Source organism: Colius striatus, chromosome 1 (assembly GCF_028858725.1).
Source record: "Colius striatus isolate bColStr4 chromosome 1, bColStr4.1.hap1, whole genome shotgun sequence".
Classification (NCBI taxonomy): Eukaryota; Metazoa; Chordata; class Aves; order Coliiformes; family Coliidae; genus Colius; species Colius striatus.
Genome location: NC_084759.1, coordinates 121,488,434 through 121,503,242, shown reverse-complemented (window position 1 = coordinate 121,503,242; position 14,809 = coordinate 121,488,434). Strand labels below are relative to the sequence as shown.

The 14,809-nt window shown below is 47.7% G+C and overlaps 1 protein-coding gene across 1 annotated transcript in view; it reads left to right on the top strand.

The window, feature by feature from the left end:
- Window positions 1-1,276: 1,276 nt before the first annotated feature.
- Window positions 1,277-14,809, top strand: part of CASQ2 (calsequestrin 2) — a 31,846-nt gene continuing 18,313 nt past the window's right edge. Inside the window, exons 1-2 of the mRNA XM_010210780.2 lie at window positions 1,277-1,510; window positions 14,322-14,406. Of these exons, the coding sequence (XP_010209082.1) occupies window positions 1,277-1,510; window positions 14,322-14,406 (319 nt within the window). The remainder of the gene's footprint in view (window positions 1,511-14,321; window positions 14,407-14,809) is intronic.

Below are 14,809 nucleotides of genomic sequence, written 5' to 3'. Positions count from 1 at the left end.
GCCTGTCGCTGCCAGTCATGGGGCAGCGGTGACATTCCGGTCAGAGGAGGGGAAGGGGTAAAGAACTGTGCCACCGAACCCTTTTTCCCCAGCAGCAAAGCAGCAGACAGTGCTGAGCTCCCAGCAAAGGGGGAACTGGTTACCCTTCCCAGGAAATGAAGAGGAGGGGATATGCAGGACAGCTTGCTGGGAAATGCAACAGGGTTGTGTGAAAAAGCCCCTCAGGGCCACCAAGCAGCTCCCATCTGCTGAGAAGCCAGCAGTGGTGGTTGCATCTATCTGTCGTCTTGAGGAGAACCCTTTCTCCTGCCCCAGAGATACCAGCCTGGGCACATGCCTCTTGCCCTTCATCCCCCATAGCCTGATAAGGTTTTAACCCCTAGACAGCAATGTGTGGGGCTCGGTAACTGCCGTGGGCATGGGAGGTTGCAACATAAGCTGACCTCTGCTTTGGAGTTACAGGTCCAAGGGCTAGGAATTCTCCTGGCACCCCAGAAGCAGAGAAGGTGCTTCAGAGAAGAGCTTGAATGTCAGCCATCAGCTCCAGCCAATGCCCTAGGCAGAAGGAGGAGGAGGAGGAGGAGGAGGGGGTCCCTCGAGCGCTCACCTCCTTTGCAGCTAAGGAAACGGGACTTTTCCTCTAGCAGTGCAGATGAGGCTTTAAAACAGCTTAACCTGAGATCTGATATCCAAAGTTTAATCACTGTGATGCCCAAGGGGTTACAAAGAGAGATACCCTTATTAAAAAACGCAGTAAATACCTTCTATTTTTGTTAAGCTCTAGTAGGACAGGCTGTGCCTTGGTTCTCTGTACAAGTGAAGTCTGTCCCTCACAAACCCTGCCTGCATATTCCCAGCATCGACATCTTCCACTCCCTCCCTCTCACTCACTCCCTCTCTCTCAAATGATGCAGAGTGCCAGCTAGTCCCTCAATAGTGTCATATCTGTCCTTTTTATTCATTGCAGGGTTTATTTTTAGCCTGAAACAACTGCTTCCTAAAAATGGAGTTCCTAATGACACGGGAGCTGGACACAGCTATGTAAGGTATCTGGGGCTTGGCCTGACAGCTTCTCCTGTCTGTCTCTTTGTTGTGAGCCCAGGACAGCAGAGTTTGCTGCTCCCCACCAGGCTTGCAGCATTTGGACTGATTGCTAGGAAGGCAGTAGAAAGAGCAACTAGGTTTGAACTTCACCTGGAGCCTTTGGTCTCCTGCTCTTCCCAAATTAAGGAGAGGGACATTTACCTGCCTTCTGCTGCACCCCAAGCGCTCCCCTATGAAGGCGACGTGCTGGATCCTGGCAGGTTTTTGCCTGCTTTTCTGCTGCAAAGCAGAAGAGGGACTGAATTTCCCCACATACGATGGGAAAGACCGAGTGATTGACTTGAATGAGAAGAACTACAAGCAGGCCCTGAAGAAGTATGACATGCTCTGCCTCCTCTTCCATGAGCCTGTGAGCTCTGACAAGGTCTCTCAGAAGCAGTTCCAGATGACAGAGATGGTCCTGGAGGTAAGCGCTGCTGCATGTCCCAGCCAGGGTCAATACCACAGCGACATTTGCAGCTGTGGAGAGGAGCCATGGGACAGGACAGTCAATAGGCCTTGTGTGGGGCAAGAGGGAAGAGCATCCAAAAGTTTTTGAAAAGCTTGTGGATTTGGGTTAGTCCTCAAGTTCTTTGAAGCCCAGGGAGAAAACCTTTGTTGTGCTCTTCTGAGTTGTCTGCAGGGAAATAGCCTTTCTTGTGCATAAGAAACCAATAGTGAGTAATCTTGCAGACCTCAGCAACACAAACTCGCCTCAGCTGAGCTTTCCCAAATCTCAGCACAGAGCTGAGTCTGTAGCTTGAAATCTTTAGAACCTTTCCCATTCTGTGCAAGCCCGCATCCCCCTTGTACTCCGGATTCAGTCCCTTTTTCTGTCCCACTGGGAGTAATCAACCAAGAAGCCTTACCAAACTACTGCAAACAGGTGTCCTAGCTACCCATATCAAAAGCTCCCCATTGCTGCAGCATTAAATCCAATTTTGTTTTTCTGACTCTTGGTTGCCTGTTTGGAATCAATCTGTAGCCGCTTGTTAATGCAACCATTGTAGTGCAACTTCTGTGCTGGAAAAACAGTCTTGCTATTTCTTTGATGAAAGAATGATGAATTCATCCTCAGTAAAATAAATCACAGTAAAAATTGCAATGTAGATTCGTAGCATTCTTTCTTGGAGTGCAGCTGTAATCTAGGGAATCATACAGCTGCAAGCCTGGATTGTGAGGTGCTTGTTTCCTGCTAGGGGCTTGGAAATATTCTCTTTCAACTAAAAGACATGTTTGGAAAGAGGGTGAGAATTGCAGAAGAAACACACGAGCTTGATTTATCAGATTCAGAGGGAAAATGCGTTGCACTCCTAGAAGTACAGCAAGTGTGAATTAGAAAATACACTTGCTGAGGGCTAGGACCTGGAAAAGCCTCATGTCAAGTTCAAAGTCTACTGACCTCCTCAGCAAGCTTGACAACAGGAAAGATTCAAACGCTAACCAGATTTTACTCACCTGTCAGGAAACTGTTACTTGCTACAGGTGAGCAATAAAATAACGTCTGATAAAGAGAAGAGAGAAACAGGCTGCAATTCCAGTGGAAAATGTTTATGGTTGGTAGTATAATGTTGTTGTTATTTCATAGGATAGCTATTTCGTGCTTGATAGATGGCAAGCGGTCGCTAAATACGTATTTATAGAAATCTGACAGAAGCAGGTATCTGCTGTGTGCTGTCAGTTTTAGTCCCCGTGACACCTCTACCCATGTTAACAATTGGCTGTATCAAGGGTGTGATTGCTACAATACCATCTGGCTTAAAGCTTTGATTTTGCTGGGTTTGATTCAGGAGTGAATACATTCGCTTAGGACTCTGATGATTTGAGTTCCAATTGCCTCTCTGCCATGGACTTCTTTATGTGACCTTGGGCAAGAAATTGGGGATTAGATTTGCAGCAGACCTTACATAATTTAGTGCTTTGGTCCACCGGTGTTTAGCTGCTGGCTAACTGTGCCACACAGCAACTAGTGCTTGTGGCATTGACCTCAAAGTTTCCCGAGCACTGCTAGTGCAGTGTGTGGCTCACAGTTTCACAGTCCCCCGCATTGGACTGGGAACTGCAGCAGCAGCAGCAGCAATCTGACACAAGCCTGAGCATAATCTGAAGAATGAACATTCCTTTGCCTCTGTCACCCAAGAGGATTGAGTGGGAAGAGGGTCTCAGAAGGCAACAGAGAAGATATGTGTCTTGTCCTGCAGAGGATACAGGCCAGTGAGGTGCTAGGGCTCCCAATTTCTGTACTAACTCAACTAAGGGAGCACTTGTGGATGGAGCAGGCAAGCCAGGTCGTAATTTGCTCTCTCTTATGACAGCATTCACCTCTTCACTTCAAACTAAATGTTTTGTGCCATGGGGAGGGCCACTTTCAGTCTCCTCCATCAGAACTAATCCAGCTGTGGGACTTCTCATTTCATTAGGATAGGGAGAGGGAAAGGAATATCCACAGTGGCTCTATAGCTGAGGTGTGGAGCCATTCACTCAGGAGGTGAACTGCCTGGGCTTGGACTCTCTGGAGGCAATCAGCAGCTGAAGCAACTTCTCCTGTAATTTGAGCAAGTAGGCAGAGTAGTGAGCTACTGGGTAGGCACAGGAGGAGTGACAGGGCCTCTCCTTCCAGCCAAACCTGAGAAAAGTTCACTTAGGGAGGCTTTACATATCTAATTTCAGTCAAGAGTTCAGGGCTCTGAGTGCTGAAGGTCCTTCATGCCTGAAACGAGGTATCTAAGAAGCAAACACAATTCCCTTGGTATTCCTTGCCAGCCAGCTAGAGGGGGTCCTGGCATAGGGTGCTGCCTATGGTAAGATGCCTTTCTAGAGCACCTCATGCTTTTCCATCTTAATGTATTGAGAATTCACTTACTGACTTACAACAAGAGCTCCCATAGCCTGGGAAACATCATGTCCTTAGGCTCTGACCCATGAAATGGCACTGGTCTCCATCACTAGGAATAATTCATCCAAAACACAGGCAAGGGTGGAATTAAGCAAAGATTTGAGTTGGATTGTTAAGGGTTATTGTGTCCTGCTGAACACGAGTGTGCCTGCATGTGGGAAAGGGCTTAGTGGATGTTGTCCAGAAAAAAAGCAAATAGTCTACACTTGCTGTTTCTGCCACATATACCTTATAAGAAATTTATAATTCCAAAGACCAAAGACCTGAAGAAATATCTTAGACATCAAAAAAAACCCAAAAAAAACCAAAAAAAACAAGAGATCCAATGCCTGCATTCCTGCAAATTTGCTAGGAGAAACTCCCAGGTGAGCCTTGGGCAGTAGATGGCATGGCATGTTGCTGAAGCAAACAAAAGCCCCAGCAGGGCTGACCGGTTCCTTCTTGACTCCAGATACAGCCACTAGTTTAGGCTTCAGCACATGGGAAAAAAAATCACAGGTACAAACCACGCAAGAGAGGTGAGATGGGTGTAGGCAAGCACTCCTCCAACCTAGACATGTTTCCTTGAAATATATAGCTCATGATTAATATCAAGTTCTGACTGGAGCTCCTCTCATGAGTGAGGAGCTCGTGAGGCTCTCTCTTACCTGAGTCCTCTGAGCTCATGTAATGAGAGTTCCTTCTTTCAGTCTCCTCCCTTCCAAAGTCCTTGCTCTTCACAAAATGTGCAATAACTTTATTATGCAGAGATCTCCATCTCTGGAAAATTTGGGTGAGAAGGGTCAATAGCTAGAAAAATTATTAGAGGAGGCAGCTGACAGGCAGACCTGGGGGATAGAGAGGAGAATCACATGGGCCTCAAATCCTTAGGAAATCAAGCTGAAAGCCTGACAGCACGTGAGATAAGCACGTAATTAGGGACTTTACCAAGCCATAACTACAGACAGTAGACTGTGGAGAAAGTGATACGATAAGGATAATTTAATACCCAGAACAAAAGCCCAGCATGCAGGACAGGCTGACACTGTCAAAGCACACTAGCTATCCCAAGAAAAGAGATGCCATTGTTAAGCTGATAGTACCATAGAACAGTACATGGGGTCTTTAACTCCCTGCACCCAGGTGTACTGTCAATGGTGACTAGATTGCCACACGGCCCAAGGTCCCTTTCCAGTTTAGAAAGGGAATGAAGGTGAAGATCAGCCTGAAGCAGCCCTGAGAGTTCCTGCCATCTACAATGTTGAGTGCTGCCTAGTGAGGACAAGGTCTAGAGGCAACTGAGTGCCTCTGGGAGCAATGACAGTTTCTTTGGACCATCCCCTATGCATGATGACAGCTCCAAGGATGGTCATGGCAGCTTTTCAGGTTGAGGTGGGAAAGCTAGGAGCTGTTGGGTTAGTCTGTCAGGAAAATAGTCAAAACAATGACTGGAGATGCAACTGCCTACTGCTCTCTGGAAAAAGTGGAAAACGGTTGGGGAAGAATTGTTATAACACAAGCCAGGGAACAGATAGCATGAACACAGGCTGCTTCACAGCTCAGGTTAAAGAACTCTTCTTTGCTTTTCGTTTTTTCGCTATGACTCCACTCTGCCCCACTGGCTACTGAAAAGCATCTACAGTTAGAATGGGGAAAAGTCTGTACAGGGCAACCAAGGCAGTCCCAAAGCTAATGATCTTTGTGAGAGCAGTGCATGTCCCATGAGGTGAGAACAGTGAAGAAGCAGATGAAACAGCCAGTCACAAGGCTTCACAATAATTATTTAACAGACAAGTAAGGAAAAAAGCTACTTGTCCTAAAAGGTCTCAGCTTTAACAAAGAAGGAGCAAAAGAGGAAAATACCAGTGCAGTCAAGTGAAAGCAAATACCTACTCTGCTTTTCTTGTTCTCTGTAAGCTCTCCTACCACATTTTGTCCTGCCTCATACCTCCATTTCTCAGATCTTCTCCTTCCCTCTTATATCTGAATCTCCTAAACATTGGGATAATTTCACTTTCCAGTGGCCCAGCCTCTGTCTCTAGGAGTCATATGGCAAGAATAATGAGCAGTGGGTTTAGGGGCTTTCCTTTTGCAATTGAGAAGCTCTCTCCAGGTTGTGTTACCACCATAGCAGGCTGCCTTCAATGCACTCTGTTACCCTCTGCTGAAAACTTGCTCAGTCTTGACCCCCCTGTCATTATTCCCTTCTTGTCTCTGTGTCTTGTCTCTTAAAAAAGAGGAGGTTATCCAAGCCCAGTTATTTTAAAGCCTTCAATGCAACAGTGCTCCTGGGCTCAAAATTCATGGAGAGCTGTCCAAGAACAAGCCAGTCTGTTTAGAGGTAAGAGGGACATGGTTCTTCCCTTTCCAGATGAGGTCGAGGATCAGCCCAGCCTCTAGCACTACATGGCAGAACAAAATGAAGCTCCTTTAACACGTCTAACTCAAGGGAAAAATTCTTCTATGAACTTGCTAGGGTAAATCCATGTGATTACATTGCATGAGATCCTTCTAGTGCCCAACCACAGAGCTACCTGTGCATGAGAGGGAAAGATAGATTTTGAATACAGTAAAAGGTGAAGGTTAAACTGGGTGTAAGGTCTACCTCCTAGTTCACTTGATAGTAAGGATTTCTTTTCAACTATTAGAACTACTGCAAGCTTCCAGGACAGGGAGGAAAAATTGGTGCAAGATCAGATGATTTTGGGGTAGTTCCACCTACCTGGTCTTGGAATCTCCTGAGAGCAGGTGTTCCCATGACAGCTGAGAGCCATGTAGTATGTAGCAGAAAGTCATTGTCTGCTTCTAATGTGACACAGAAGAAGTGTTTACAAGTTTAGGTCCATGTAATTTGTCCCTGAAATTCATAGGAGACAGGACACAAGATTCTAGTCTATCCTCATCTCTAGGTAGAGTATAAATCTAAATCTAAATCTAAACCCAAGCCCTTTCTTTAAACACCATTCTGTTTCTTTCATAGATTCAGATTTCAGTCTTTTTCTTTGCAAATGGGCATGTTAATGAGACAGTGCCTCAACACAATTTCCTGGGCTGGCTAAACACGTTATACAAGACATGTCCACTGAGCATCACAAAAACTGTCAGATCTCTGTGTCCCTACAGAATAAGTCCTCAGGGTGAGAGACGAGGCACACCTGGCTGGATAGGCATGTATAGGAGTCCACAGTGCAAGTGCCTTGTACATACCTGTAATAAAAGAAGTGTTTTGGTTTCCATGGCTACTGAAACAGTGGCATCCAGCACAGATAAGTTAATGCAGGAATAAGGAAGGAAGGGAGAGAAAAGGAAAAAGTGTTTACTGATTACTTTGCCCTTTGGCACAATGTAAGTAGGTCTCAATTCATCAACAGCCAGCAGAGCACTGATTTTTAGCAGTAGCACCGGGGAAGATTTCACTTACTGACATGCCAGTCACAAAAGCAAGTTACAGAGCACTCCCCATTTCACAGACAGGCACATTGACATCCAGGAGCAAGTATGTGATTTGGTATTTCTTCACAGCAGCAGCAGAAACAATTACCAAGGCTGCTTTATTCTGTTATTGCCCAGTTTCTTTCTTCGAAGTCCTTCTGTCAGTTGCCAGCAGTGAGTTTGGGCTGTCTGCATGAGCAGCATCCAGCATAAGAGCCTGCTTTCAGTGCCATACTGCTCTTTGAAAGGCACCTTTCCCAGCTGCTAAAGTATGGCTGGGGAGAGGTGCACTCTCAGAGCAGAGAAACCAGCTGTAATCCCAGGATCTAGAGAAAATCAAACTGATTTCATCCAGAGACCCAACTTTTACGCAAATGTCGCCCGGAGACATGGTAGACCTCCTGTGAGCTTGGCTTCACTTATTGACACAGTGCAAAGCCAAGTCTGCTAAGGCTTTTCAGGCTTTCTTGGCCCTGAAGCGAGGAACTCTTCTCACTGTCTAGCTGTTGGAGACAACTTCTACAAGTGCCTTGCAAGACCTTAAGCTGCATGGAGACCCTCTTCCGTGTCATTCCTCTTTTCAGAAAGGCAATTGAAGAAATCATTGGAATTCCCATCCTCTTAGGTCTCGGCCATCCTGCCACACTTTCCCACTTCATAAAAAATGTGCCAGTGAGGTTCCCAGTGCCTTCCTGCTGGACAGATTCCAGGAGGATCTCACTCTTGTATAACAAGGTGCCTTTGCCCCATCCTGAGTGGGGAGCCTCAAAAGGACTAGCTTGACCTCATGCTCTCCTACTCAGTGGATGTATGTGGTGTTGGCAGTTACCATTTCACATTCTCTGCTCCAGACCTTTAGATTTCTCAGGGCTGTGTCCACAGGCTGGGGCAGCTGTTCCTCTTCCAGGCAGGCCAGGTATGATGTGCCACACTGTGCTCGCCCACTGTGACCCGATTCCAAAGCTTGGTCAGCCAGTGCCCTTCATCTAAAGCCAAACTAATGAAAGCCCGTGACTGCCCTTCCTTCATGTCTGAGCTTCATTCGTGGGAAGAGTGGGAAGGAGATAATGATAATTCTCTCTAAACACCCAAGAGGGAGAAGAGATATTTAAGCACAATGCCTGAGGACAAATGCACTATGAATAAACCGAGTCTGGAAACCAGGAAGTCCCTAATCACCAGAGGAGGAAGATATCAAGGGGAGAACAGCCCAACAAGTTTTAAATGTACATTGACCAGTTTGTTACAGAGATTGAATGACACAGTGCTGGGTTTGATGACCAAAGATGTCCTTTTGCAGCCTCTGTCCCTAAATAACAGACACCCGTCTGAGGAATCCACAGCCTAGGAAAAGAGTGACTTAGCAAAGTCCAAGCTCTATTTTTTAGCTCCTTTGCACATTGGGATTTACCTACATACATGAGAAAAAAGCTTGCCCGAGGAAATAGAACGAGCAGCAACAGCAAAGAATTCAGTTCTTGGGGAGGGGGTGTGGGGAAGCAGAGCAGGCAGTCGTTCCTCCCTTCCCTGGTGCCCCAGGACAGCCAGCATTGCTCCCTCCTGAGCAGTGCTGATGGTGCTCATTCCTGTGGCTCTCTGGCCCAGCTTTGGCACAGGACAGCTGCTGTACATGATACATCTTTTTTTCTGGGAACCTTGTCCAGCCCTGGCAGGAGATGGACTGCAGGCAGCTAGCAGATCGCTGGCACCTTGAACCCTGAGCAAAGGGGGGTGTGTATTTTTAAAGCTTTCCTCAGTTCTTATTTCTCTCTGCTCAACTCTTGGGTAAAAAGGCCTTTCTTGTTTTTAGGACCCCTCCAGTCCCCCCAGGGCCCTCCTTCTTGCTTATCCTTCCTGTGGATGGAGAGTGGGAGGTCCCAGCTTTTGCCTGCAACGTCCTGGAATCTCTCGGGTTTCAGAGGCATAGGATCACACCTACTCAGTCAGAAACTTGAGAAATCTGTCTTATTCCTGGGAGCTGGAGGTGTAGGAATGACGTGGGCAACAATCTGTGGAGGTGAAGTGGCTGAATATCAAGCATGCTTCCCTCCTCCAGCACCTACTGAAAAGAGGCAGCTTGTGCTCTGCATGGGCTTCACAGCAGCATAGAATCACAGAATGGTAGGGAAGGAACCTTTAGAGATCATCTAGTCCAACCCCCCTGCTAAAGCAGAACCACGTTGATCAAGTCATGCAGGAATGCATCCAGTTTGGGTTTTTAAATCCTCCAGAGAAGGAGACCCCACAACCCCAGCATTCAGCCTTTGATTATGAAGCAGCCTCTCTGAGGCTAGAAAGACAACAAGGCAGTGAAGGCCTCACATTTGTCAAGGACAGCCCCCAGGTTGAACCCCTGGTCTCTGGTTTTGTCAAAGGAGAACTTAGGAGGATGGCCCTTTGGCACTGTCCCAGATCCCACAGCCCGGGACAGCACATGCACTCACGCCTGCCACAGGCTGTCCTGGGCGTGCAAGCTGCCTAGCTGAGTTGGCACAACATCTGTGATGCAGCGCCAGTGGGGACTGGCCCGGGAGGAGTGGCAGGTGGCCCCTGCACCCGTGCTTGGTGGCACGGGCATTGGCCCCCGACAGCTCACGGCCAGGGAGGCTGCGCTTTGGTTTACAGCTCGCTAAAATTAGGGATGCCCTGCGCAGATAAAAATACAGCCCTGACTATGCGAAACCTTTCGGGAGGCAGCCAAAGAGCACATCGTATGTTTGGCCAGGGTGAGCAACTGCGTGGCAATTAAAGCCATGGGGCAGAGTTCTTGGAGCATTACCTGTGAAAGCCACCTCCGCTAGAGTGACCTTTGGATGTTCCATATTTGGGGACTTGCCTTTTAGTCTGAGGAGCAGCAACCCCTTGGGAGGGCAGGTTCAGCAATAAACAACCTTTCTCCTGGCAGCTCAGGTGATGGGATGGGGCAGGAACGTGGGACCAACGTACTCTCCCCTAGTCCCTGCTGCTAGCAGGGTGGCTTCTGTAGTGGTAGCTGCTCAGCAGGCTTCTGCCGCTTTTCTTTGATCACCACGATCCTTTAGGACTCCTAATTTACCAGCCTGAATTGTGCAAGAACCCAAAAATTACTAGTGGGATGTAGCAAGGGATGTTACAAGAGACAGCCCACAGCATGCTCCTTGGCTCTCCAATAAACTGCCCACCAGCTCAGATAGCAAACCCAACTATAGGGTAAAGGCATGAGTCCTGCATAAAGATTCAAAGCTTCTGGGGGAAAACCCTAGACTTTTGCCATCTCTATGTGCCGTTTCTGAAAATCAAAACCTAACATTTTGGGATATAACATCATTGTCATTACATCAACCAGGTTCTGACCATCAACAGAAACATCAGCTTTAAAGAGAGCAGGAGAGAAACAGCAAAGAAGCGTCTATTGCTTGAGGGATGTTCCCTTATCATCTCTCTTCCTGGCATTGCTTGAGCTTTATTCTTCTACCACTGACAGGCAGGGAAACAGAAAGCTCTCTATGTTTAACAGAAGTTTACTCATGACAACTCTCATGGAGACCCAAATATCCCAAGCATCCTGCCTCCCAGCCTGTGTGCCTGGGTAAGATGAACCCTGCTGTCTGTGGGAGCTCCAGGCAGGTGCTAGAGAATTGGGAAGAAAATCCAGGTCAGAAAGACATAATGTGACTCCACAATGAAAACTGACTATGCTGAGATACTCACCCTTCCCATACCTATTTGTAACCTTCTGCTGAATTTGTCCGTCATTTAGCAGCAAAACTGCAACGAAGTGCAAGGTTTGGCACAATCAGTTTTGTCTGCAGCTGCAATGAGAGTGTGGTCAAGCAGCTGATGACACCACTACTGCTCTATAACCTAGGAATTCAGAATTACTCCATTGGACTTCTTAAATCTCCTGAGAGCTTCCCAGCATCACACCTAGGTTCAGATAGGCATAGCAGGTGTGAAACTGAGATATTCTGACAGGCAGTTGTTTTGTTCCATCCTTGTTATTCAGGTTGCCTGTAGCCTTTAACATCATCCAAGTAGAGGTGGCGCTTGCTTACTTGGTGGTATTCAAGTTTTGCTTTGGGCTGGCACCTATCACACATCCCAGAGGGCCATGCACTCCCTCATGTGGGAGAGAAGAAGAAAGTGGGGAGTGAGAGAAAGGAGAAGTTCTCCCAAACTCACACCTTTTTCCCAAGGCTACACAGGACACATAGCTTGTGATCCTGTGGCTAGAAAGTGTGCATTGCAAAAGCTTTGTGCCCATGAGAGGAAGGCTACCAAATGTGCACGAGCTATGGAGTTTACATTGCTCACAAGCTCACCCAGCTCTGCCTGCCCAAAGCTACTGCTCTACCTTCAGGGATGGCAGGATCAATTAGGTCCAGCTCTTCCAGGGTATTTTCTCCCCTTCATCTTCCCATGCAGCTGTTGAAGCTAAATTATTCACTATAGAGGCTGACACAAAGGAAAGGGCTCTGCCTGGCCAAGACTTTAGGCGATATGAATTTAAAGGCAGAAGGAGAAGGAGGGGGAGGAGAAGGGACTGTGTTCTTACATTACAGCCGCCTCTGTCCCAAGGTCCTGAGCCAAGAGGATTGTTAAGACTGGAAACATTATCTGCATTCAAATCCCACAAGCATTATGGAATCAGAAAATACTGTAAGGGGATATATAAATGCTGGATACTGTAATGAGCAGGGGGCAACTAGCCAAGCTGGTGTGCCTCTGGCATACTCTGTATTTTGCTGCCTTAGAGAGTTCAAATACAGGTAGGAGAATGTGTCATCACCTAAGCACTGGTCAGACTCACCTGCTACATGGCTTCACCCACACCCCTCTGAAGAGCTGTCTTCTGTACAGTCTGTGCTGACCTACATTACTCTTGATCAGTGCCTCCTCTCTCACAAACATCCCCCCTCATGCCCAGCCACTGGTCTGTAGCAGATATTGCAGCTTTTCTGCACATTTCTGAGCTTCTTCAGACACCCCCAAGAAACACAAACTATCTCCCGTGTGAAGGACACAAGAACTATTTGCCTTAAAATGCCTTGACTTTTTCTGGCACATGGCTAACATAGCTGTAAGTAGATAGGTCAAGTATAGACTGGACCGGACATGTCTGAACAGTCTTCTTTCCCCTGGCCTTTCCATATTTTACCTCTGGTCACAGTGCTGCCAGAGCCTCAAGCCTTGACTCTGAGGAACCTCTTGCTGTTCTACACAACTGATAACAAATGGGAACACGCTGACAACGTCCCCGAAAGCTGCTGATCCTACAGGCTCCATCCCTGTGTCCAGTAAAGGCAAATCCCCATAACGAGGAATAGGAAACAACTTCTCTCACCATTGTCCACTTACAGATGTCTAGGGAGTTCACATGAGGTGTCCATCTCTCCCTGCGTTATTGGGTACCAGCTTCTCTCAAGTGCTCTGCCATGGACTACCATGGCCTGACTCAGGAGATCTGGACATGTTCCTGTGTGATCTGATAGGCGTAAACCTGCATTAGCAGATCGGACTAGATGATCTCTAGAGGTCTCTTCCAACCCTTACCATTCTGTGATTTCATGATCCCGTAAGACGGGATGCCAGACTGGTCAAACCAATACTCACACGCTTTATCGATGGATGAGCAGACGTGGACCAGTGCTCTGCCCTGTTCAGGCAGTATCCGTTGTATACAGAAGGCCTGAATATGCAGCTTCACCTTTATCTCAAAACTCTGGCAGAGAGCAAGGAAAGAGTAGTGAGACCACATGTTTCCTGCATAACATGAGCCCCTGTTTTGCTTCACATGGCGACATTTCCCCTAAAGCCAACAGGCCAGGTAGCCACAGGGGTATCAATGTTGCAGTGATGCTAAGACAGTTGCTGAATATATCCCTCTCGAGGGCTTAGGGACAGGCCTGGGGATGTATATTTGGTGGAAAGGAGAAGACAACCATGTTCTCCATCATTCTTCTTCACCCAAGCAAGGTACCTGAGCCCTGATCGCCTTGGTAGCCCTGAGAGGGCTAGGTGCAGCCAGCACGGGGAGCTGGTGGGCCCCATGATGTCCCATCAGTGGGGTGAGGGGGCTGCTCTGAGGCTTTTCCACCCTTTCCTTTCATCTCTGCTTGCTCTTACAATGGCTGGAGGCAGGCAGAGGCTATTTTTAGCATGGGAGCCAAGGGACTGCTTGGCCACGGGAACAGAGCTGCTGGGTGACATTCAAACTGGCTTTCAGGCTGGGGGAGGGTGCCAAAATGGGTCCTGGAGGAGGGTGTTCCTCATAAGTCAGCCCACCATCTCTCTGATCACAGCTTTTCTTCTGCTCACCCCTCAGCCTCCTGCCACAGAGTGCAGGCAACTGTGCCCTAATAGGGATATTCCTGTTCTAGAGGCTGAGGGCCTCCCTTGTCCCCCACCATCCATCAGGGCTGGGAGGGTAGACAGCAAGAAAACCATCAGCATCAGAGGCATTTGTGTATCGGAATGAGTGAGGGAGGAAGAAGGGGCTCTTATAGCTGCTTGGTGGTCTCAGAGCACCACTATCTCCTTGTAGGGTCTCTGGCATGCTTGTGGTGGGGCTAAGTCAGTCATCTGAGGAGTAAGGGGGCTCATTTCCCAAGGTCATTGCATCTCTGTGGAGCCTATTTGGAATTCACAGGGTCTTACCCTGGGCCACTCCCACCATGGAGCACTTGCAGAGCATCTCTCCTTTCCTCACATATCTATTTTCGCAAAACAAGCAGGAACTCGATATCTTCAAGAGGCCACTTCATCAGAAGTGGTGGGAACGAGGGGCAGTGGTTGGACTGTGATGAGGCAAAAAACACGAGTGTGGCTGGGATTAGATTCATTTATTTAGGAAGAAACAGGGATCCAGGGACTAGAGGGTTACCAAAGCTTCAATTATGCTACCCTGTGGTGGTAACATTGCTAACACTGGGCTCTCTGTTTCCTCCCACAGCTGGCAGCTCAGGTCCTGGAGCCCAGGAGTATTGGCTTTGGGATGGTGGACTCCAAGAAAGATGCCAAACTTGCCAAAAAGTTAGGTGAGTCCCATGTCTGATATCTCTGGAATAGCTAGGGGAGACTATAGGAGTGATGCCTGGAGAGAGTATGGAAGTGATGCTCAACAGCATATAGAGGACAAACATATTCTTGTCACCAAGATGAGGAGGGTGATGGTGACAGTTGCACACTGACCACTTGCCCACCCCAATGTGGGCAGAATCAAGGGTGGAGGGACAAATGGACATGAAGGAAGCGAGGATGAGAGAGATGAGCTGAGATTCTTCCAGCCAAAACCTTCCTGGCTGAAAGTGCCAAATCAAAACCAAACCAAGTGACAAAGAAAGCCAATTCCTGCCACCACGTTAACAGAGTCAAAGCTCACAGCTTGCTGAGCAGAAACTGTAAATAGGTGTTATGGAGTAACTCCATTATCTTCCTGTG